The sequence below is a fragment of the Scyliorhinus torazame genome, chromosome 10 (assembly GCF_047496885.1).
Source record: "Scyliorhinus torazame isolate Kashiwa2021f chromosome 10, sScyTor2.1, whole genome shotgun sequence".
Classification (NCBI taxonomy): domain Eukaryota; kingdom Metazoa; phylum Chordata; class Chondrichthyes; order Carcharhiniformes; family Scyliorhinidae; genus Scyliorhinus; species Scyliorhinus torazame.
In genome coordinates, this window is record NC_092716.1 from 178,973,949 (window position 1) to 178,999,609 (window position 25,661).

Here is a 25,661-nt window from a genome sequence, read left to right on the forward strand (position 1 = left end):
GAAAGATATTAAGCAAGTGCAAGTTACAGCAAAAAGATCTGCAAGGGACTTCTTGGAACCAGACAAATGTGATAAATCCCCTGATGGCCTGCATCCTCGGACCTTTAATGAAGTGGTTTTGGAGATAGTGGATGTATTGTTTGTAATGTTACAAGTTTCTCCATAATCTGGAATAATCCAAGCTGATTGAAAAACAGCAAGAAAAGAGGGAGACAGAAATTAGGAAAATATAGGCCAGTTAAACACACATCATTGGGAAAGATGCTGGATTCATTATTAAGGAAGTAGTAGCAAAACATTTAGAAAATCAAAATAAAAACAGTCAACTTGGTTTTATGGAATGGAAATCATGATTCATAAATATATTAGAATGTTTTGAGGATATAACAAGCAGGGTGGTTAAAGGGGAACTAGTTGATGCTGTACATTTGGATTTCCAAAAGGCATTTTTAATAATAATAACCTTTTATTGTCACAAGTATGAAATTACTACGAAAAGCCCGGTCACTGGAGTCGGACCTTCTCCACAATGGCTTCAAAAAGGAATGTTTACCAGTGTTTGGACTTGGTTTTGATATCAGGATTGATAATGTCCCAATTAGTATTTGTTGAAAGGGATACCATCTATCTTTAGGGTTTGGTGTTTGGGAAGCTATTGTCCAGGCAGGTCCACTGACTGCTGGCAAGGTTAACTTATCAGCTGCAAATAACAGCTCTGTGATCTCCTTTGTACTGGATTTGGATAGTTGCAGGTGTGATGGGCAAGCCTCCTTGTTTTTGTGATTACAAGGGGTCTGTACAATGAGGTATCCAATGAGATTCCAGAATGAGAAAATTATTTTGTTCTTGAAACTTCTAGTGGTGGTTCGCAGACAAAGGGCCTACCCTATGATCAGGTGAGTTGGAACAGTCAATCTTTGGTCAAGTAAAAGTCCATTTAAAAAAAATATCAAATCAGATAAGGTTTTAAACATATGTGGAGCGATTCTCCAGAAAGATTTCTGTGTGGTAGTGAGCGGGAACTGGTGCGAGCCTCCTAGCGAAGCCAGCAATGCTACTCAAAGTTAATTGGTCCACTTAATGAAGCCCCATGAAGGCTCACAGGCACCACGCTCGCTGACCCCCTGCTAACAAGGTTGAGCAGCACTTGCTCAGCCAACCCCAGCCAGCTCACAAAAATGGCACCCGGAGATCAGCCACAAATTCAGGGATGCAGATCTGGGGAGGGTCCTAGATGCAGTGGAGGCCAGGAGGGATATCCTGTTCCCTTGAGGGTCCCAGAGGGTCAGCCATAGGGCAACCAGTGCTGCCTGGGTCATGGAGGTGGCAGCTTTGAGTGCCGGGAGTGTGACCAGGAGGATTGGCCTCCAGTGCTGGAAAAGGTCAATGACCTACACCGAGCTGCACAAGTGAATAGGCACCAACGTTTCCCCCTGCCCCCGTGATTTCTCGTCCCCCATGCGACCCCCAACTCTTAGCCTCCCCCACCACTGTGAACCACTTGTGTGACTAATGATGCCCTCTTTGTGTCTCCTCAGGCAAATCTCTCCCACAATTGCCAGAAGAGGGCCCAGACTGGCAGTGGCGTGCCGGACATAAGAATCCTCACCACCGAGGAGCGGGTCCTGGAGGTGACTGGGGTGGCCAAGGACAGAGTGGTTACCAACGCAGAGGCTGGCGGATGCCGCAGTGATGACGGACCACGGGGTCCCGGCCAAAGGACCTGTCAAACGTGAGTACTGATTGCCTTACTGACTGACCCATCCTTCCCACTGGCCACATGTTCATTTTCCCCAGATCCTTCAGCCGACGTTACCGGTCCATCCCTGGTGGCCCCGTCTCCAGCCTCCCATGAGAACACCTCGGAGGAGAATTCGAGGATGTCACCATAATAGTTGTGGCACAGCTGTCATCCCACCCTCCACCAACGCAGATACACGCACCTCAGTGGGAAATGTTAGTGGTCAGGCTTCTGGGACTCAATCTGGTGAGCATCACACTGCTGCTGATGCACATCAGGTGGAGGCAGGAACCCCCAGGCGAGACAGCAGTTGGAGGTCTGCTGGATCCCAGGACCCAGCTGGGTCCCAGCCTGCTGCTGAGCCTCTGGAAGAGGTCATCCCGGAGTTGATGGATACCTTAGGGTGCGGCCATGGCATTCAGAGGAAGTTGTCAGTGACATTCCAGCAGATACATAGCCACTTGGAGTAGTCCCAGGCGCTACGGACGCAGGAGATGCTGCCAGCAATGCGTGGCACGGAGGCCAACATTGCTAGGGTGATGACCGCAGTGGAGAGCCTGGTGCACCACGTCAACACCATTAGTGGAGATGTACAAGGCGTCGCGCTGTTGGTGACAGCCATGGCTGAGGGTCTCGACAGAATATCCGCCTTGCTGGTGGATGTCACTCAGTACCAGGCAGACCTTTATGAAGTTCTGTGGGACATGTCCTGCTCTCAGATCGGAATAGCCAAGCCGCTGAGGAGCTTGTCGCAGCCGCAGGTGGGCATTGCCGAGGCACTGCAGATCATGTCCCAGTCACTGAGGAGCATCGCCGAGGGTGTTGACATGATGGTGCGGACCATGGGGAACCTCGAGGATTGGTTGAGCCAGATGATACAGGGGCCCTATGGGTGAATGGGAGGAGGGTGCCAACCCAGGCCCATCCCATGGAGTGGCAAGGATGGCTACCAGCTCCCCGAGTTCCATCCCTATGATGAGGCCGCTGTCATAATATACATCAGTATATTATGGTGCAATCACATACACATACTGATGGACATGCAGTAGGACCAACCAGCGTACATAACACTGCAGCCAATCATCAGTGAGAGCACAAGCACGATAAAGACAGGGGACAGGAGAGTTCCCGCTCATTCTAGCAGCAGCCAGCTCCGAGCACAGAGCTCACAGCCTGCATCACAGACATTCACCATGTGCTGTGTGCCTCACCATAGCTAGTGATAGGAAAGGGTCCACAGTTAAGCTGGTATTGCTTATACCCACGTTTACAGCATGTTAGCATAGTTGAACAGTTAATAAAATAGCGTTACACTACTTCCAGCATTGTTGGCTTGTTTGTGAACCAGAACACCCAACACGACATGGTACAAGGAGTGGCCACAATCTAGCACTTGTGAGACCTACCTGCAACTTCTCAGCATTCTGGCATCCTACAGCATGGAGAACATCAACCCACCGCTGCCACTCCGCATTGCTGGCAATCTCGGGGTAAATTGGAAGATATTTAAACAGCGCTTCCAGCTCTTCCTCGAGGCCACGGACAGGATGAATGCATCGGACACCAGGAAGATAGCCCTTCCCTCCACGGCTGGGCACCATGCCATCCACATCTTTAACTCCCTGACATTCGCGGACGACGAGGACAAGACCAAGTACAAGACGGTGCTCCTCAAATTTGACACACACTTCAGTGTTGAAGTCAACGAAAGCTTCGATAGGTACCTGTTCCAGCAGCGCTTGCAGGGTAAGGACAAGCCTTTCCAATCCTATTTAACACATCTCCGCATCTTCACGCATCCTGCGGCTACGGGCCCACCTCCGACTCCATGCTATGCGACCAGATTGTTTTTGGGGTCATGTCGGACACCCTGCGTCAGCAACTCCTTAAAGTTAAGCAACTAACCCTAGCGACTGCCACCGAGACCTGTGTCCTGCATGAGAATGCCACCAGCCGGTACTCCTACATACAGGCAGCTGAAACGGCGCGGCAAGGGCCCCATGAGGCGGAATGGGTCCAAACGATCGAACACCTCCCGGGCCGCAGTCTGGAGGAGGGCGGCCATTTTGCGTGCTTTCCGAGGCCTCCCGCGCTTGTACGCGGCAAACGAGGGGCGGTGATGTGGAGGAACGCGATGCGCAGGCCCGCACCACGCAAGGCCGTACCGCGCATGCGCGGTGGGGCAACGAACGCACTGACGTCACGACATGTGGCAACTGTGGCTCCGCCCACTTAAAGTGGCAATGCCCTGCAAAATCGCGACACTGCCTACGCTGTGGCAGGCTTGGCCACCATGCTGCCTGCTGTCGAGCAGCCCAGCCTGCCAATTCGCAACGATTTAACCAGCCTCGCAGGAATGTTCGGGCAATCCAACCCACCTTCACCGAGTCCGATCCTGACTTCATGCAGACCAGCGACACCGAGGACAGGGAGCCTTTTCGAGTCGCTGTCATAACCAACAACAGGCTGTCACCGAATCGAAAGCACCAGCCGCTGTTGGTGCACAGCATTGATCCAGATGACGAGTGGTGTGCCACCCTGACGGTCAACCGATCCCAGATCAGATTCCGTCTGGACACTGGTGCTTCCGCCAATCTCCTCGCATGGTCAGCATTTCAAACCCTGGGGGTCAAACCAACAATTCTTACATCCAATTGCCAACTGGTCGACTATAATGGTAACGTCATCCCCGCCACCGGGTCATGCCAACTCGAGGTGACGCACAACTCGCGAAAAGTCACCCTACCCTTCGAGATCGTGGGCTCCTCAAAGGACTCCCTGTTAGGCGCACAGGCGTGCAAGCTCCTCAACCTCGTGCAGCGCGTACATTCCCTCTCTCCAGAGGACACGTCTGACTTCCAAGATGCGGACTTCAGGGCGCACCTAAGTGCCATCCTCACTCAAAATCGAGATGTCTTCGAAAGCATGTTCACACTTCCCTACACATACAAAATCCTGCTCAAACAGGACGCCACGCCTGTGGTTCATGCACCTCGCAGAGTCCCAGCACCCCTCAAGGACCGCCTCAAGCAGCAGCTGCAGGACCTCCAGGACCAAGGAGTGCTTTCCAGAGTGACGGAACCAACCGACTGGGTCAGTTCCATGGTGTGCGTCAAGAAGCCTTCCGGCGAGCTCCGGATCTGTATCGATCCGAAGGATTTAAATCGTAACATCATGCGGGAGCATTACCCTATCCCCAAGCGTGAGGAGATCACGTGCGAGATGGCTCGAGCCAACATATTCACCAAGCTGGATGCATCAAAGGGCTTCTGGCAGATTCAATTGGACAAGTCCAACAGAAAGCTTTGTACTTTCAACACCCCATTTGGCAGGTACTGCTACAGTAGAATGCCATTTGGAATCATATCAGCATCTGAAGTGTTCCACCGCATCATGGAGCAGATGATGGAGGGCATCGAGGGTGTGCACGTCTATGTGGACGACATCATCATCTGGTCCACCACCTCGCAGGAGCATATCAGTCGCCTCCAACTAATTTTTAAGCGAATACGGGACCAAGGCCTGCGCCTCAACAGAGCCAAATGTTCTTTCGGCCAGACCGAACTCAAGTTTTTAGGAGACCACATCTCCCGGTTGGGTGTGTGGCCGGATGTGGACAAGGTGGCAGCCATCACAGCCATGCAGAAGCCGGCGGATAAGAAGGCGGTGCTCCGGTTCTTAGGAATGGTCAACTTCCTAGGAAAGTTGATCCCTAACCTTGCTTCCCACACCACGGCTCTCCGCAACCTAGTTAGGAAGTCGATGGACTTCCAGTGGCTTCCCGCCCACCAGCGTGAATGGGAGGAGCTCAAGGTCAAGCTGACCACTGCCCCGGTATAGGCGTTTTTCGATCCTACAAGGGAGATGAAAATATCAACGGACGCTAGCCAATCTGGCATAGGGGTGGTGCTCCTGCAACGAGATGACGCCTCGTCATGGGCCCCTGTTGCCTATGCGTCATGGGCCATGACCCCCACAGAGCAGCGCTATGCGCAAATCGAGAAGGAATGCCTAGTCCTGTTGACCGGTGTCGACAAGTTCCATGACTACGTGTATGGCCTTCCCCAGTTCACTGTGGAGACCGACCATCGCCCGCTGGTCGGCATCATCCAAAAAGACCTCAATGACATGACCCCTCGCTTACAACGCATTCTGCTCAAGCTCCGGAGATACGATTTCCAGCTCGTGTACACACCGGGTAAGGACCTGATCATAGCCAGCGCTCTGTCCATGGCAGTTACCACTCCGTCCAACCCAGAGGGGTCGTTTGCCAAGTCAACGCCCATGTGGCCTTCACGGCCGCCAATCTGCCGGCCAAGGATGAACGTCTAACCCACATTCGCCGTGAGACTGCGGCTGACCCCCTGCTACAACGTGTAATGCGCCATATGAATGGATGGCTTAAGGTTTTAGAGCAGCTGCACGAGGGCCATCTCGGCATAGAGAAGTGCCGACGGAGGGCCCGAGCGGCTGTCTACTGGCCCGGCATAAATGAGGACATTGCCAACACTGTGCTCAACTGCCCCACCTGTCAGCGGTTCCAGCCGGCCCAACCACGGGAGACCCTTCAGCCCCATGAGTTGGTCACATCCCCTTGGTCTAAGGTAGGTGTGGACCTGTTCAATGCGCTCGGCAGGGACTATGTTCTCATCGTTGATTATTTTTCCAGCTATCCCGAGGTTGTACGCCTGCACGACATCACGTCATCGTCTGTTATCCGTGCCTGTAAAGAGACCTTTGCTCGTCACGGCATCCCACTCACTGTGATGTCGGACAATGGCCCCTGCTTTGCGAGCCAGGAATGGTCTAACTTTGCCAGCAGGTACAACTTTGTACATGTGACGTCCAGTCCCCTGCACCCCAGTCAAATGGCAAAGCAGTAAAGGGCGTCCACATCGTAAAGAGGTTCCTCTGCAAGGCTGCTGATGCAGGATCCGACTTCTGCCTTGCCTTGCTGGCCTATCGCTCGGCTCCACTGTCCACGGGCCTGTCACCAGCCCAGCTGCTGATGGGTCGCACCCTCAGGACCACTGTCCCGTCCATTCACGTCCCAGACCTCGACCATGCTCCGGTCCTTCAGCGGATGCAACAGTCTTGCGCGCAGCACAAGGCGGCGCATGACGCTCGAGCAACTGATCTTCCTGCTCTGGCGCCAGGTGACAACATCCAAATCCATCATCCGGAGGGTGGCTGGTCTGCGACTGCTGTGGTTCTTCGGCTGGTGGCTCCCCACTCATTCCTGGTTCGTCTGCCCGATGGCTCCATTCGCCACCGCAATCGGCGTGCCCTTCGTCTGGTTCCACGCTCGCTACGCGATCCTCCACCGGTGCCATGCCCTCCTGTTGTCCCCGACCTGGACTTTGTAGAGCTCCCGGATACTCTGCATCCTCCTCACTTGGCCGTGGTCCAGCCCGATCCTCAGCAGGTGGCTCCTGACCCATCCTTGAGGCGGTCAACCCGAATTCGTCGCCCACCTCAGAGACTTGATTTATGAGCCTTACAATGTTGGACTCAATGCTTTGTTCTTTCATCCTGTTTCAGCATTTCACTAGTTTGTTCATAGCATTTGTTATTAGTTTTGTTGTTGGTGTAACACCTTGTTTTTCTTTTCTCTGCACCAGGCAACTTCCTGTGCATATAGACTAGCCTCATGTACATAGTTATGTAAATACTGCACACACATGGTCAGATACACTCATTACACGTTATTTATTCTCACATAGGCATATGTTCTTTGTAAAAAAGGGGGATGTCATAATATACATCAGTACATTATGGTGCAATCACATACACACACTGATGGACATGCAGTAGGACCAACCAGCATACATAACACTGCAGCCAATCACCAGTGAGAGCACAAGCACTATAAAGTCAGGGCACTGGAGAGTTCCCGCTCATTCTAGCAGCAGCCAGCTCAGAGCACAGAGCTCACAGCCTGCATCACAGACATTCACCATGTGCTGAGTGCCTCACCATAGCTAGTGATAGGAAAGGGTCCACAGTTAAGCTGGTATTGCTTATACCCACGTTTACAGTATGTTAGCATAGTTGAACAGTTAATAAAATAGCGTTACACCACTTCCAGCATTGTTGGCTTGTTTGTGAACCAGAACACCCAACACGACAGCCGCGTCTCACAGCCAGCACACAGGCTAGGGCAGCACGGCTATGCATGTGCCGCCGACAAGTGAGCCGGGGCCCTCCGGCCCCAGAGGACACCCACCAGGGGCATTGAATGCCATGGGACGAGGTAAGCAGCTGGCTGCCTCCACCTCTGATGTGCATCCTGGGGACACACCTAGACATAGCAGCAGAGCTAGGAATGCAAAACACGTCGAAGATCACTGAGGGCACCGGGGGAGGGAGGACAGGGTGGGGGTGTAGGTAGGGAGTAAGGAGGGTGTGAGGGGGAGGTAAGAGGGGGTGGCACCATTGGGAGAGTGGGGAATTGTAAAACACAATAAACACCCTTGAGCACACGCAGTATGATGGGGCATGCTGGGGTATGAAGGGGCAGCACGGTAGCATTGTGGTTGGCACAATTTCTTCACAGCTCCAGGGTCCCAGGTTCGATTCCCGGCTTGGGTCTCTGTCTGTGCGGAGTCTGCACGTCCTCCCCGTGTGTGCGTGGGTTTCCTCCGGGTGCTCCAGTTTCCTCCCACAGTCCAAAGATGTGCAGGTTAGGTGGATTGGCCATGTTAAATTGTCCTTAGTGTCCAAAATTGCCCTTAGTGTTGGGTGGGGTTACTGGGTTATGGGGATAGGGTGGAGGTGTGGGCTTGGGTAGGGTGGTCTTTCCAAGAGCCGGTGCAGACTCGATGGGCCGAATGGCCTCCTTCTGCACTGTAAATTCTATGAAATCTATGAAATATCACTTTCATCCGCAATGTGGGCCGATCTCTCAATTCTTAGCCCATCTCTCCAGGCATGCCCCTCCCCGGGCACATTGCAGCAGGTGATGGGTGTGAGCGAGCACTCAGTAGACAGGCAGGGGCAGACTTTGGCATAGATTGAGGAACACTGACGCTCGGCTCACTGCGGGTTATCATCACCGCCCTGCCCTCGACAGTGACTCGGTGGCAATGCCGACACAATCCCAGTGCCTTGGAGTGATGTGACACAGAGCCTGGGAGGGTGGGAAATGGGAGTAGGGGGTGACGGACCAGGCCACGTCCTAAGTGAATCGGGCGAGTGATAGTCACCCTGGGCTTGCCGGATCCTCACCGCTGCCGCCTGTCCTGCAGCCTCTGGCTGATCTTCCGGTTCCTCCCTGGCCCTGTCCTCCAGCCCCTGCTGGTCCGGCGTAACCTCATCATCCTTATCCTCAGAGGTGGCCACATGTTCCCCATCACCAACCTCCAGCTTGTCGCTCCACTGCTGTGTGAGGTTTTGGAGGGCACAGCAGACCACCACAAAGTAAGTGACCCTCCGGGAGGTGTACTGGAGTGCACCACCGGAGTAGTCGAGGCATCGGAACTGCATCTTGAGCAGTCTGATGCACTGCTCAAACGCAGCCCGGGTGGCCACATGGGCCTCGTTGGGCCGGGTCTCTGCTTTGGTCTCGGGCCTCCGTATTGGCATCATTAGCCAGGTCCTCAGCAGGTCCCCTTTATCCCCAAGAGCCAACCGCCCATCCTGGCGTGCTCCTCAAAGAGGCCGGGGATGACCGAATGCAGCTATCGTGCACACTCATTGGGATCTTTATCTGATAATCGCACACAAGCTGTATGTTCAGGGAGTGGAACCCCTTTCTGTGAACCTAGGGCACTCCCGGATGGTCCGGTGAGTGCAGGGCAACATGCGTGACATCTATTACCCTCTGGACCATGGCGGAGAAACCTGCAGCCTGGGCATCTTGTTGGGCTTGGTCCATATCAAAGATGATGTAGTCTTCGGCCTGGGCATACGTGACCTGTCAGATGCACCTATGGTCTGTGGCCTGTGAGATATCATACAGGTCGCCACTCGACCTCTGGAATGATCCGGAGGTGGAAAGGTTCAAAGCTGCAGTAACCTTGATGGGCGCCGGGAGCTGGTGTTCTCCTCCATGTGGAGCCAAGTCCATGAGGACATGGCACAGATGCCTCACTTCTTGTTGAGGCGGATCCTCCTGTGGCACGCCCTGTCTGTCATCTGTTCGAATGACCAGTGATGTCTGTACACTCTGGGCCATCGTAGGACTCCCCCTCTGGGTCCTCAGTGTGTGGGGCGGGTCCGGCACACGGTCCACTGCCTTGAGCATCTGCAGACAATGCTGCTGCCTCCGTCTCAGTCGTATGGCTGCCGGGGCTACCAGCAGCACCACTAGGGCAACTTCTTGGTCCAGAATCCCTGCCATAGCGTTTAATATCTGTAAGGCATTGGGAGAGGGTGTAACTGACAAACAGCCATGGCTCCCACCCAGGACCCACCAATCCTCCATTGATCCCCGCTCCCTGGAACGCCCTGCCCTTGCACATCCGGTCGCAGCAGGCCCTATCACCGCACCCCAGACCATGTACCCCAGACACCCGTTCATAACTCACCTGGACTGGACGCTGGTCCCCTCCCCATGGCACCCACCCACCCTCCAGCTGTGGACATGTCCTGGGAGCTGTGTCCCATCCCCTGGATGTTCGGAGTTTGGATGCTGCATGTGTGGTGTGTCCCGCAGTGTTCACAGTGCCCAGGCATCACGGTTTGATTGGGATTCTAGGCAATGACTCCGATATGCTACATGGCTCGCCCACCCATGGGTATCCACTTGGATTGTGTGCAATGCTCACTTAATCACGATTGCCAATTCCATATTAGCAATAGCTTCATCCGCATGGCAGTCAGTGGGAGATATGGGTGCTCGGTGGGCAGACAGGCAGGGACAAGGATTCCCCCCGGCACGGGTACATGATCCAGGGGTTGGCATGGTGATACCACGTGCGGTTGCCCCCTATGTCCTCCCTCTCACCCTCCCATGATGGCCCACTCCTGTAGAGGGTCCCCACTCCCAGCCGAGGGACCCCACCCAGCACTGGGGTGGCAAGCCCAGCGCCACCGGGCTCTTTGCCTGTGAGCAAAGATGGCTACTCACCTCCTTGGCTCCCCACAGAAGCCCTTCCGCCCGGTTCATGTTTTTAAAAAGGAATATTAATCGGCGCTAGGTGGCGCAGTGGATAGCACTGCTGCCTCACGTCGTCGAAGTCCCAAGTTCGATCCCGGCTCTGGGTCACTGACCATGTGGAGTTTGCACATTCTCCCCGTGTTTGCGTGGGTTTCGCCCCCACAAGCCAAAGATGTGCAGGGTAGGTGAATTGACCACGCTAAATTGTCCCTTAATTGGAAAAAAAATGAATTGGACACTCTAAATTTATATTTTAAAAAGTTAATCGCCACCAGCGTGATCACTTGCTGAGGAGTCCAATGATTGACGGGAGGCCGTCGGATAAGGGGTCACTCCCGTTATTTGTATGGAAATAGAGCTTAAGTGGTGATAATTAATTTCTTGCCACGCTACGCGAGATCCCGATTGCATCCGGTTGCATCGCAAACTGTTTGGTGTCTGCCGCGTTTCTTGTTTTCTACCTCTCCCGCTATTCACCGGCTTCATTTTGCTCGAGCGAGAGTGCACCAAGGCTGAAGAATCGCGCCCATGGTGTTGGAGTTCTTGGGCGAAATTCTCCCCCAACGGCGCTATGTCCGCCGACTGGCGCCCAAATCGGCGCCAATCAGACGGGCATCGCGCCACCCCAAAGGGCATCTTTGGCGGCCTAGCCACTCAATGTCAGGGCTAGGCCGGCGCCGGAGGGATTTCCGCCCAGCCAGCTGGTGGAAATGGCGTTTGTTGCCCCGCCAGCTGGCGCGGAAATGCGGCGCATGTGCGGGAGCGTCAGCTGACAGTTTCCCGGCGCATGCGCGGGAGCGTCGGCGGCTGTTGAAAGTTTCAAACAAACAAAGAACAAAGAAATGTACAGCACAGGAACAGGCCCTTCGGCCCTCCAAGCCCGTGCCGACCATACTGCCCGACTAAACTACAATCTTCTACACTTCCTGGGTCCGTATCCTTCTATTCCCATCCTATTCATATATTTGTCAAGATGCCCCTTAAATGTCCCTATCGTCCCTGCCTCCACTACCTCCTCCGGTAGTGAGTTCCAGGCACCCACTACCCTCTGCGTAAAAAACTTGCCTCGTACATCTACTCTAAACTTTGCCCCTCTCACCTTAAACCTATGCCCCCTAGTAATTGACCCCTCTACCCTGGGGAAAAGCCTCTGACTATCCACTCTGTCTATGCCCCTCATAATTTTGTATATATAATTTTGCCTTTCCCGCGCATGCGCAGTGGGGAGAGTCTCTTCCGCCTCCGCCATGGTGGAGGCCGTGGCGGAGGCGGAAGGGAAAGGGTGCCCCCACGGCACAGGCCCGCCCGCGGATCGGTGGGCCTCGATCGCGGACCAGGCCACCGTGGGGGCACCCCCCGGGGTCAGATCGCCCCGCGCCCCCCCCCCCCAGGACCCCGGAGCCTGCCCACGCCACCTGGTCCCGCCGGTAAATACCAGGTTTAATTTACGCCGGCGGGACAGGCAATTTCTGGGTGGGACTTCGGCCCATCCGGGCCGGAGAATTGAGCGGGGGGTCCCGCCAACCGGCACGGCCCGATTCCCGCCCCCGCCCAATCTCCGGTACCGGAGACTTCAGCGGGGGCGGGATTCACGGCGTCCAACGGCCATTCTCCGACCCGGCGGGGGGTTGGAGAATGACGCCTCTTATGTTGTAGATTCCCAACATTACAAAGGGATACAGATAGGTTGAGTGAGTAGGCAAAAGATGTGGCTGATGAGTATAGGATGTGGTGGAATGAGTTTATACACTTTAAAAAGAATACCAAAGCAAAAGGTTACTTTTTAAAAAATATATTTTTATTCTCCATTTTCACATTTTCTTCAAAATTTACACCCCATCAACAGTATACGGTAACGAATACAATGTCAATCCCCTTATTAACAACAATGATCCCATCCTCCCACCACCCCACAAACAACGGCCCGCATGACAATATAAGCATCAAATAAAACAAAACCTCCCAAGGAAAAAAAAAGGAATTAGGAATCTCCTATGCCCCCCCCCCCCCCAATATTCAATGCCATCCAATCCCTGAAAGAGTACCGTGAATGACACCTACAATTGTAGATTCCTCCCCTCCAATTCCTCATGTAAACTCCTCCCCCCAGCCTCGGTTCCTTCCAACTTTTCACCCCGGCTAGACTCACCAAAACCTGTTCTACCAGGCTCCGATGGCCGCAGCCCCCCCCCCCCCCCCCCCCTTCCTGTTCACTGGCTGGCTTAAACCGGCCAGCGTGGAGGCTCCCGCCCGGGTCTCCTTCCCCCTTGCCTGGTCCCAGGAAAACCAAGAAATCCCCTTTAGCACACAACCCCCGCATACACATCCAAGCCCCAAAGAACCATCATTGCAAGTGAAAGTCCCATCTCTTCCCTTGTCCAAATATACAGCATTGACTCTTTTAGTACATATACCAACACGCAGTGAAAAAATAAAGTTACATGAGGCTCAAGACCCGCTCTCAGTCCCATTTCTCAATTCAGCCACAGTCCTGCCTTTGCAAACCCCTCCGCTGCTTCCGCCGTCCAGAAATAAAAGTCCTTGGATTTGTAGGTCACCCTCAACTTAGCTGGATACACTATGCCGCACTGCACCTTGCTATTGTACAGTGCATTCTTCATCCGGCTGAAGGCCGCCCAACTCCTCGTCAGCTCCACCGTAAAGTTCTGGTATATATGTATACCAGCTCCAGCCCACTGCACCTCCGGCTTCTGCTTTGCCCAGTACAGGACCTTCTCCTTCACCTACGGAAACAAACAGTTACTACTCTTGGTTTATCACTCGCCTTTGGTATAGGCCTCCACCACCTGAGTCCGATTCAGTTTGTATTGAGAGGGATCGTCCCCCTCTCCCAATAGCTCCGCCAACATCGTGGCAAAATACTCCGTCGGCCTCGGGCCTTCCAGCCCTTCGGGCAGACCCACGATTCTGCCGCCTGGATCTGTTTTTCAGGTCTTCCATTTTGGCTCGCAGACTCTTGTAGGTCTCTATCACCCTATGCAGCTCCTTCCCCATCGAGGTGAGTTGGTCACCCTGCTGCGATAATGCCTCTTCCTTCAGTGTCTCACCTTGCTCCCGCACCTCCTCCGCTGCGCTCGATACCGCCGCCCTCACCGGGGCGATCGCCTCCTCCATCAGCACTTTCAATATCGCCTCCATCTCCTTCTTCATCGCTTCCATGTGCTTTGTGAACTGTTTTTCAAGTTCCACGGCCATCACCGTGGTCATTTCCTTCTGCCGTGAGCAATGCGGCCTCCCCTGGTGCCCCAGCCTCCGCTTTCCTTACAGTTCCCGCGCGGATTTTTATTAACCCCCTTTTTCACAGCCGTTTTTTTCCCAAACTTGGACATTTCTCCTCACTGTGCCTTCTTACAACTTTTTCAGCCTCCCTTGCCCCTGGGACAGGGTGTTAAAACCCAAAAAATTCTATTCCCGAACGGGAGCCCTCCCATGTGCGGCTGCCTCCTGCCCGCCGTCACCAGAAGTCTCAAGCAAAAGGTTAGTTAATGGTGAGAAATTGGAATACCACAGTGCTGACAGTGCCCACCTAACCTTGTTTTGGACACTAAGGGCAATTTAGCATGGACAATCCACCTAACCTGCGCATCTTTGGACTGTGGGAGGAAATGGGAGCACCCAGATGAAACCCACGCAGACACGGAGAGACCGTGCAGACTCCGCACAGACAGTGACCCAAGACAGGAATCGAACCTGGGACCCTGGAGCTGTGAAGCAACAGTGCTAACCACTGTGCGACCGTGCTGCCCCTAAGTAATTAGGAAGGCAAATCGAATGTTGTCTTTATTGCAAGGGAAATTGAGTATAAAGAAGGGAAGAATTGCTAAAACTACAAGACATTTGTGAGACCATACCTGGAGTACTGCATATAATTTTGATCTCCTTATTTATGCAGTCAGTAGGATATTTGCAGAGTACTCAGAGGTTCCTGAGATGAAGGGATCCATTTAGGAGATGTTGAGCAAATTGGGCTAATACTCATTGGAGTTTAGAAGAATGAGGGGTAATCTTATTGAAACACAAGATTCTGAGGGAGCTTGACAGGGTGGATTCTGAGGGGACATTTCACCTCGTGGAATAAGGGGTCAAAGTTTTAAAATAAGAGATTTCCCATTTAGACAAGATTAAGAGAAACTTCTTCCTTGAGAGTTGTGAAAGAAATTCTCTACCTCAAAGAGCTATGAAGGCCGAGACGTTGAGTAATTAAAGGCTGTGATAGACAGATTTTTTAAATATAAAAAGGGAGTAAAGGGTTATGAGGGACTACAAGAAAGTGGAGTTGGAGTCATGGTCAAATGAACCGTGATCTTATTGAATGATGCAGCATGCTCGAGAGATGAATGACCTGCTTCTGCTCCTCTTATATTTGATATAAATCTTTTTATAAAGTTTGTCTTCTTAAGCAGTCCATCAAAATGAAGGAAAACCTGCAGGCTCTGCCGCATACGGTGCAAGTGGTGCTTGCAGGATCATGTGGTTGTAGGTTTGTGTGCTCTGTCTGGCACCTTGACTTTGCCTAAGCCTGTTCCCAAAGTCTCCTGGTTAATTCGGGAAGGCACCAAACACAGAATCATAGAATTCCTACAGTGCAGAAGGAGGCCATTTGGCCCATCGGGTCTGCATCAACCCTCTGAGAGAGCAGCCTACCTAGGCCCATTCCCCCACCCCATCCCTGCAATCCTATCTAACCTGCACATCTTTGGACACTAACTGTCAATTTAGCATGACCAATCCACCTAACCTGCACATCTTTGAACTGTTGGAGGAAACCGGAGCACCTGGAGGAAACCAATGACAAATGGGGAGAATGTGCAAACTCCACACAGTCATCCAAGATTGGAATTAAACCCGGGTCCCTGGTGCTATGGGGCAGCAGTGCTAACCACTGTGCCACTGATCTTCTCTATTTTGTCCAGTCACAAGACAGGGAACCCACTGTCCTCCTGAGGAGACAATTGCTTCGAATGTCGGGTGTTAGGCACATTAATGCTATGTCCTGCCCAGCAGAGCTAATTTTGAGTGACTAGCATCTTCATGTTGAACATGTTGTCTCGGGTGTGGATGCTGTTGTTGAACTGCCTTTCTTGCTACAGGATTTGAAGGATCTTGCCAATGTACTGCTGGCAGTATTTCTTCAGTGCTTTGAGGTGCCTGGTGGAGGTTATCCATGTTTCTGGAGCAAATAGGAGTGCCGGAATCAATGCTGTCCAGTAAACCAGTTAATCTCATATTTGAGATCCTGGTCCTCAAACACATTAGTCGACCAAACATTGAGCTAATATATTGGATGTGATGATGAATGTTGTTGTCTCTGTCTGCCTTCATCAAATGGAAGCTCCCAAGATATGGAAAATGGTCTACATTTGCCAGGATCTCTGTTGACTTTAAGAGATGGGGTAGGTGGTGGGCTGTGGGAACAGGTTGGAAGGAGCCCTTCGAGTTGACGATGACCTGGGGCTGTTTCTGAGTGAATGCACACACATCACTTGCACATTGGAGTTTAATGACCGAAGGACAAAGTCATTTTGGTTTGAAGGTGGCATAGGTTGAAGTTTCATGCCTGTGCTCTAAATTAGCTCCACGCCTGTGAATAATGAGATGCAATGAGAAAGATGGAGAAGAGGGTTGGTGCAATGAGACAGCCTTGTTTGCCCTCAATTTTCAACTTAGATGTGGTATGTGGTGGTTACATTAGTGAGGATAATAGATTGTAGATGTCATCGTGGAGTAAGTAGGCAGAGGATGAAATGGAATGAAATTAAATGAAATGAAAATCACTTATTGTCACAAGTAGGCTTCAAATGAAGTTACTGTGAAAAGCCCCTAGTCGCCACATTCCGGCACCTGTTCGGGGTGGCTGGTTCGGGAATTCAACCGTGCTGCTGGCCTGCCTTGTTCTGCTTTAAAAGCCAGCGATTTAGCCCTGTTCTAAACCAGCCTCGGATGAGGACATATTTCTGAGGGCAGTCGAATTTGAGGAGAATATTCCATGGTCTCCATGGTTGACAGATTCAAAAGTTTTTGTGAGGTAAAAAAAACAGCCACATGCAGCAATTGGTGCTGTTCCATGCATTTTTCTTGGATTTACCATGCAGTGAAGACCATGTTTGTGGTGCCTCTCAATGGGTAAAACCACACTGTGACTGTAGAGGGAGCTCTTTGGCCACTGGCAGGAGTATCATTGTATCAATCTTCCCTGTGGTAGTTACCACAATCAGATCTGTCTCTTTCAATATAGTTCCGATCACAGTGTTCCTGCAATCCAGAATTTCAGCAGATATTTAATTTGCTCCGGAGGCTTTGCTGTTTTTCAGCTGTCAAATTGCTTTCCAACTTCATTTCAGACAGGGGTGGCACTGAGAATGAGCCAGGCAGGGTAGTGAAGAATGAAGTTGAGGGCATTCAAGTCGAAGACAGAGTTTTGGTTGAGGAATTATTCAAAATGTTCTCCGGGCACTGACTGCTCCCTGTACCTGATGAGCTCCTCTCCATGCTTGGCTCTCAGGAGAATGGGTCCTTGAATGTTTGGGTCCCAGGTTAACTTGACAGTGCTGACAGAGAATGCCACTGGTTTCAGGCCCAATCAATTTAATATATATATATTTTTATTCAAGGCATTTTCATATATCAGAATCAGAAGAATACCCAAACAACGCAATAAGCAACCAACATGCAATCTCCCCTACTCCCCTAACGCCAATCCCTCCTCACATCCCGCCTTCGCGATTTTAATCCCGACCCTCCCCCCACCCCCCCCACCCCCCCCCCCCCCCCCCCACACACCTCCTGAACAAAATCAGTAAACGGCTTCCACCTCCGGGTGAACACATCTGCTGACGCCCTCAAGACCAACTTAACCTTCTCCAGCCTCAGGAATTCCGCCAGATCATCCCCCCATTTTCGGCAGCTCTGAGTCCTGCTATCCGAGCAAAATCTGTCTCCAGGCAATTAGGAAGGCAAAGGCCAAAACATCAGCCTCTGTCACCTCCTGGACTCCCAGGTCTTCCGACATCCCAAATATCGCCACTCTGGATTCAGGACCACTTCTACACCCAACACCTCTGATGCTCCCCACCAGGTGCGAAATATACAGTAGCAGGTCATCCACACACAATGAGGCCCTGGGGCAGCACGGTGGTGCAGTTGTTAGCACTGCTGCCTCATGGCGCCAAGGACTCAGGTTCATCCTGTCCCTGGGTCACTGTCCGTGTGGAGTTTGCACATTCTCCCCGTGTCTGCGTGAGTCTCACCCTCACTACCCAAAAAGATGTGAAAGGTAGGTAGATTGGCCATGTTAAATTGCCCCTTAATTGGAAAAAAAAAGAATTGGGTACTGTATATTTAAAAAAACAATGCAACCCTGTGCTCGATGCCAACCCCCACCCCTCGCAATCCCTCGCCAGTCCCTTGATGCCCTAAGCGCCATTGTCAGTGGCTCGATCGCCAAGGTGAAGAGCAACAGGGAAAGCGGGCACCCCTGCATCATCCCACAATGCAACCAAAAGCACCCCAAACTCACTTGGTTCATCCGTACCCTCACAACCGGCTCCTTATAGAACAGCTGGACTCAATCTACAAACCCCTGCCCCAACCCGAACCGCCTCCACCAAATGCGCCCAGTCCATCCAATCAAATGCCTTCTCCGCATCCATTGCCACCACTACCTCCACTTCCTGTCCCTCCGAAGGCATGATTACATTGAGACGTCTCCTCACATTCGTCGACAACTGCTTCTCCTACACAAATCCGTTTGACCTTCGCCTCTCACCCCCGGGATACCTTAATTTACAATGCCAACACCTTCGGCAATAACTTGCCGTCTACATTCAATAATGATATTGGACAGTATGATACACACTGCTCTGGATTTGTATCCTTCATTAAAATCAGGGAGATGAGAGCCTGCGACAATATTGGGGGGAGTTCCCCCCCATCATTATACCCCCTCACTAGCAGTGGCCCCAGGTCCACACCATACTTTTTATGGAACTCTACCGGGAACCCGCCCGGCCCTGGGGCCTTCTCTGCCTGCATTGTCCCCATACTCTCCAATACCTCCCTCAGCCAAATTAGGGCCCCATGTCCCTGAAACGGCAGACTCGATGGGCCGAATGACCTCCTTCTGCATTGCAAATTCTATGATTCTACCCATCCAGTAACTATTGCATCCCCTTCTCCCTGGTTGGGGACTCCGACTCATTGAGCCTTCTATAAAATGCCTCAAACACCCCATTCACCCCCTCCGGGACCATCACCACCTTGCCCACGAATCGGCAGCTCCCGCGAAGACGGACTTTCGGGCTCGATAGAAGAGCCCCAACGGGACTTTTCACACGGCCAACCCGTGGGGAAGAGAGGAGAGAGGTCCCCCACTAACCTGTATGGACCGGACCCGCAGCGAAACGGCCAAAAACCGGCACTGGAGCAGCGGGAGAAGAAGGGTAAAATAAACAAAATGGCGGCGGCCGGGGCCAAAGAAGAGATGCAAGAATTCATCAAGCGCTGCTTCGAGGAGCTGCGCAAGGAGATGGTGGCGCCGATGCTGGCAATAATTGAAGGACTTGGGGCAACCCAGAAAGCCCACGAGGTGAAGATCCAGGAGATCCAGGACAAAGTGAGTGAGAATGAGGACGAGCTCTTGGGCCTGGCGGTGAAAGTGGAGCGGCACGAGGCGCTACACAAGACGTGGGCGGGAAGACTCAAAGACCTGGAGAACAGGTCGAGGAGAAACAATTTGAGGATCCTGGGTCTCCCGAAGGAGTGGAGGGGGCCGATGCCGCGGTATATGCGGGCACAATGTGCGGGGCGCTGATGGGCGCGGAGGCCCCCCCAGGGTTGCTGGAGCTGGAAGGGGCGCACCGGATGCTGGCGAGGAAGCCCAAAGCAAACGAGCTGCCAAGGGCGATGGTGGTGAGATTCCAACGGTTCACAGATAGAGAGAGGGTCCTGAAATGGGCCAAGAAGGAGCGGAGCAGCAAGTGGGACAATGCTGAGATTAGAATATACCCGGACTGGAGCACGGAGGTCGCTAAGCGGAGAGCGGGTTTCAACCGGGCCAAAGCGGTGCTGCATCGGAAAGGAGTGAAATCTGGAATGTTGCAGCCAGCGCGACTGTGGGTCACATATAACGGCCAACACCACTACTTCGAAACGCCCGAAGAGGCGTGGACCTTTATATTAACTGAAAAGTTAGACTCTAATTGAGGGTTTGTGAGGGTGGGGGGTATTTGAGGGTTGAAGTATGATGGCGGTTGTATATAGGAGGGCAAGCACGCGCAGGGAATGTTATATGGGCTCGGGACGAGAGACAAGGTCGCAACAGAAGCTGCCTCAGCGGGGGGCGGAGCAGGCTCTGGAAAGCGCGGGGTTTTTCTCCCGCGCGCGGGAAGAAAGGTAGGAGGGGGAACGTAGGAACGTTGATTGATGGGGAGATTCCCACACGGGGGGGTCAAAGGGATGACGGGGGAAGCCGGGGTCAGCTGACTTACAGGAGTGATATGGGGGGAGCAAAATAGCTAGACAGGGGTCTAGCCGGGGGGGGGGGGGGGGAACAGGGTTGCTGCTGCACTGGCCGAAAGGGAATGGGACACAGAAGAGGTGGCCGGGACGGAGGTGAGGGAGTTGCGGACATGGGACTGGCCCAGAAAAGGAGATGGCTAGTCGGCGGGGGAGAGCCCCTCCAATCCGGCTGATAACGTGGAACGTGAGGGGCCTGAACGGACCGGTGAAGAGGGCTCGAGTGTTCACGCACTTGAAGGGACTGAAGGTAGACGTGGCTATGCTCCTAGAGACACATCTGAAGGTGGCGGACCAGGTTAGGTTAAGAAGGGGATGGGTAGGACAGGTATTTCACTCGGGACTGGACGCGAAAAACAGAGGGGTGGCAATTCTGGTGGGAAAACATGTGTCATTTGAGGCCAAGACTATCGTAGCGGACAATGGAGGGAGATACGTGATGGTGAGTGGTAGGTTGCAAGGGACGTGGGTGGTGTTGGTAAATGTATACGCCCTGAACTGGGATGATGCTGGATTTATGAAGCGCATGTTGGGGCGCATCCCGGACCTGGAGGTAGTACTGATAATGGGAGGGGACTTTAACACAGTGCTGGACCCAGCACTAGACCGCTCCAGATCAAGGACGGGAAAGAGGCCGGCGGCGGCCAGGGTGCTCAGGGGGTTTATGGACCAGATGGGGGGAGTGGACCCATGGAGGTTTGCAAGACCGCAGGCCAGGGGATTTTCTTTCTTCTCCCACGTGCACAAGGCATACTCCCGGATAGACTTCTTTGTGCTGGGCAGGGCGCTCATTCCGAGGGTGGAGGGGACGGAGTATTCAGCCATAGCCGTTTTGGACCATGCCCCGCACTGGGTGGAAGTGGGGCTGGGAGAGGAGAGGGACCAACGCCCGCTGTGGCGTTTGGATGTGGGACTATTGGCAGATGAGGTGGTGTGTGGTAAGGTAAGGGGGTGTATTGAAAGGTACTTGGAGGCCAACGACAACGGGGAGGTACGAGTGGGGGTGGTATGGGAGGCGTTGAAGGCGGTGATCAGGGGAGAGCTAATCTCCATCAGGGCTCATAGGGAGAAGACAGAGGGCAGGGAAAGGGAGAGGTTAGTGGGGGAGATTTTGCGAGTGGACAGGAGATACGCAGAGGCCCCGGAGGAAAGATTACTTGGGGAAAGGTGACGGCTCCAGACGGAGTTTGACCTGTTGACTACGGGGAAGGCGGAGGCACAGTGGAGGAAGGCGCAGGGGGCGACCTACGAGTACGGGGAAAAGGCCAGTCGGATGCTGGCACACCAGCTCCGTAAGAGGGCGGCAGCGAGGGAAATAGGGGGAGTCAAAGATAGTGGGGGAGCCATGGCCCAGAGTGCAACGGAAATAAACAAGGTATTCAAGGCCTTCTATGAAGAGCTGTACAGATCCCAGCCCCCAGGGGGAGAAGAGGGGATGGGAAGATTCCTGGACCAACTGCGGTTCCCGAGGGTGGAGGAGCAAGAGGTGGCTGGTTTGGGGGCACCAATCGGGTTGGAGGAGCTGAGTAAGGGTTTGGGGAGCATGCAGGCGGGGAAGGCCCCGGGGCCAGGCGGGGAAGGCCCCGGGGCCGGACGGGTTCCCGGTGGAGTTCTATAGAAAGTATGCGGACCTGTTGGCCCCGCTACTAGTGAGGACCTTTAACGAGGCAAGAGAAGAGAGGTCCCTGCCCCCGACAATGTCGGAGGCGACAATTTCTTTGATTCTGAAGCGAGACAAGGACCCACTGCAATGTGGATCGTACAAGCCGATTTCGCTCCTTAATGTGGACGCTAAGCTATTGGCAAAAGTGCTGGCCACGAGGATTGAGGATTGTGTCCCGGGGGTGATACATGAGGACCAGACGGGATTTGTAAAGGGCAGGCAATTAAATACGAATGTGCGGCGGCTATTAAACGTGATAATGATGCCATTGGAGGAGGGAGAGGCGGAGATAGTGGCAGCCATGGACGCGGAAAAGTCCTTTGACCGAGTTGAGTGGGAGTACCTCTGGGAGGTGTTGCGTAGGTTTGGGTTCGGGGGAGGATTTATTAGCTGGGTTAAGCTCCTTTACAGCGCCCCGGTGGCAAGTGTGGTGACGAACCGGCGGAGGTCGGAGTACTTTCGACTGTACTGAGGAACGAGGCAGGGGTGCCCTCTGTCCCCCCTGTTGTTTGCATTGGCGATCGAACCCTTGGCCATATCACTGAGGGAGTCTAATAAATGGAGGGGGGTGGTCCGCGGGGGGGAAGAGCATCGGGTGTCGCTATACGCGGACGACCTGCTGCTGTACGTGGCGGACCCAATGGAGGGGATGGTGGAGGTTATGCAGACTTTGAGGGAGTTTGGGGAGTTCTCAGGCTATAAGCTCAATGTAGGGAAGAGCGAGCTTTTTGTACTACAGGCAGGGGACCAAAAAAGAGGGATAGGGGACCTACCGCTGAGGAGGGCAGAGGGGAGTTTTCGGTATCTAGGGTTCCAGATAGCCAGGAGCTGGGGGGCCCTACACAAACTGAATCTGACGAGGTTGGTGGACCAAATGGAGGTGGACTTCAAACGATGGGACATGTTGCCGCTCTCGTTGGCGGGTAGAGTGCAGTCGGTAAAAATGGTGGTCCTTCCGACGTTTTTGTTTGTGTTCCAGTGCCTCCCCATCGTGATCACCAAAGGCTTTTTCAAGAGAGTAGGCAGGAGTATTGGCACTGTGGGCTCCGCCCTCACATGGCGGCAGGGTGGGGTCACCTACTCATACAGCTGGTGTCACTCTGCAGAACCAGAGCCAAGGTGGGTGGTCAGTGGGTGCGCAGCAAAATGGCTGTCTTTCAGGCCTCTACCTTTGAAAATAGTTTTAGAATGTGAAGGAGAGCTAGTACGTTGAGGCAGGATGTCCAACGCAGGATCCACATGGAGTGGGGTGACACAGCGGCTAGCACTGCTGCCTCACAGCTCCAGGACCCAGGTTCAATTCCGGCTTCGAGTGACTGCGTGAAGTTTGCATTTTCTCCCGGTGTCTGCGTGGGTTTCCTCCGGGTGCTCCGGTTTCCTCCCACAGTCCAAAGATGTGCAGGTTAGGTGGATTGCCCTTATTAAATTGCCTCTTACCGTCCGAAGGTTAGGTGGTGTTAATGGGTTATGGGGATAGGGTGGAGGTGTGGGCTTAAGTAGGGTGCTATTTCCAGGGGCCGAGCAGACCTAATGGTCTGCACTGTAGATTCTATGAAGGTCGGATACCTGAAAAATTGAGAACAGAGCAATCTCCAGTTGAAACCTCATTGCAACGTTTGAAGACTGCATTTCCGCATCCATCAAGTGAATATTTGAGCAGCAAAGGGTTCAGATAACTGAAAGGAAATGAAGAATGTAATTTAATTCACAGCCTCAACCTCATATCGCGATGAGCTCAACAACGAATACCTATTCCCAGTACCCCAAATAAATTGAAACATATATTGCTTGACGATATTAATATTTAGTGGATGTGTGAGATGAAGAGCCCTGTTAGATACATAGAACATACAGTACAGGAGGCCATTCGGCCCATCGAGTCTGCACCGACCCATTTAAGCCCTCACTTCCATCCTATCCCCGTAACCCAGAAACCACTCCTAATCTGTTCCCAGTGTTTCGCACAGATCACCACCAGTAACTCCTATAAATTAACTCAGTCCCAGCAAGCGACAAAAACAAATGGACCCCAATCACGTCAAAAACATTTTCCTTCCTCTTCAGAAGCAGTTTTGCCTCTGAGCTGAATCTGTAAAACAGGAGCAAGTTCCGCTCCAGCGCCGCAGGACCGCGCACGCGCACAGAGCGCGAGCCCCTGGACGACCCAGTCATCCAATCAGAGCGTTCGGACAGAATGGCCAATCAGGAGACTGAAAGATAAAACTTGTCCCGGGTCGGGGGGACGGATTCACAAAATAGGCCGCAGATAAACGCAGTTCTGCTGTTTCAGCGGGTTAGAGGTGTCCGGGCCTGGTTACCAGGAAAGTGACGAACGACGCTGGAAACTGTTACTCAGGTAACCCAAAATGGCGGGAGGTGAGTGAAGGGAGCGGGGGAGGCTGGGTGGGTTGACGGGGGTGTGTGTGTGTGGGGGGGTGTGTGTGTGTGGGGGGGTGTGTGTGTGTGGGGGGGTGTGTGTGTGTGGGGGGGTGTGTGTGTGTGGGGGGGTGTGTGTGTGTGGGGGGGTGTGTGTGTGTGGGGGGTGTGTGTGTGTGGGGGGGTGTGTGTGTGTGGGGGGGTGTGTGTGTGTGGGGGTGTGTGTGTGTGTGGGGGGGTGTGTGTGTGTGGGGGGGTGTGTGTGTGTGGGGGGGTGTGTGTGTGTGTGGGGGGTGTGTGTGTGTGTGGGGGGGTGTGTGTGTGTGTGGGGGGGTGTGTGTGTGTGTGGGGGGGTGTGTGTGTGTGGGGGGGTGTGTGGGTGTGGGTGGGGGTGTGTGTGTGTGGGGGGGTGTGTGTGTGTGGGGGGGTGTGTGTGTGTGGGGGGGTGTGTGTGTGTGGGGGGGTGTGTGTGTGTGGGGGGGTGGGTGTGTGTGTGGGGGGGTGGGTGTGTGTGTGGGGGGGTGGGTGTGTGTGTGGGGGTGGGGGGGTGTGTGTGGGGGTGGGGGGTGTGTGTGGGGGTGTGTGGGGGTGGGGGGTGTGTGGGGGGGTGGGGGGTGTGTGGGGGGGTGGGGGGTGTGTGGGGGGGTGGGGGGTGTGTGGGGGGGTGGGGGGTGTGTGTGGGGGTGGGGGGTGTGTGTGGGGGTGGGGGGTGTGTGTGGGGGTGGGGGGTGTGTGTGGGGGTGGGGGGTGTGTGTGGGGGTGGGGGGTGTGTGTGGGGGTGGGGGGGGGTGTGTGTGGGGGTGGGGGGGGTGTGTGTGGGGTGGGGGGGGTGTGTGTGGGGGTGGGGGGGGTGTGTGTGGGGGTGGGGGGGGTGGGTGTGGGGGTGGGGGGGGTGGGTGTGGGGGTGGGGGGGGTGGGTGTGGGGGTGGGGGGGGTGGGGTGTGGGGGTGGGGGGGGTGGGTGTGGGGGTGGGGGGGTGGGTGTGGGGGTGGGGGGGGTGGGTGTGGGGTGGGGGGGGGTGGGTGTGGGGGGGGTGGGTGTGGGGGGTGGGGGGGGTGGGTGTGGGGGGGGTGGGGGGGTGTGTGTGTGGGGGTGGGGGGGGTGTGTGTGGGGTGGGGGGGGTGTGTGTGGGGTGGGGGGGGGTGTGTGTGGGGGTGGGGGGGGGTGTGTGTGGGGGTGGGGGGGGGTGTGTGTGGGGGTGGGGGGGGGGTGTGTGTGGGGGTGGGGGGGTGTGTGTGTGGGGGTGG

The 25,661-nt window shown here is 54.0% G+C and overlaps 1 protein-coding gene and 1 long non-coding RNA gene across 2 annotated transcripts in view; one reads left to right on the forward strand and one right to left on the reverse strand.

Moving 5' to 3' along the window:
- Positions 1-25,661, reverse strand: part of LOC140384380 (uncharacterized) — a 72,406-nt gene that overhangs the window by 12,207 nt on the left and 34,538 nt on the right. The window lies entirely within an intron of this gene.
- The window catches only part of LOC140431071 (transmembrane protein 216-like), a 25,705-nt gene continuing 24,298 nt past the window's right edge, over positions 24,255-25,661 (forward strand). Inside the window, exon 1 of the mRNA XM_072519001.1 lies at positions 24,255-24,414. Within this exon, the coding sequence (XP_072375102.1) occupies positions 24,405-24,414 (10 nt within the window). The 5' untranslated portion in view covers positions 24,255-24,404. The remainder of the gene's footprint in view (positions 24,415-25,661) is intronic.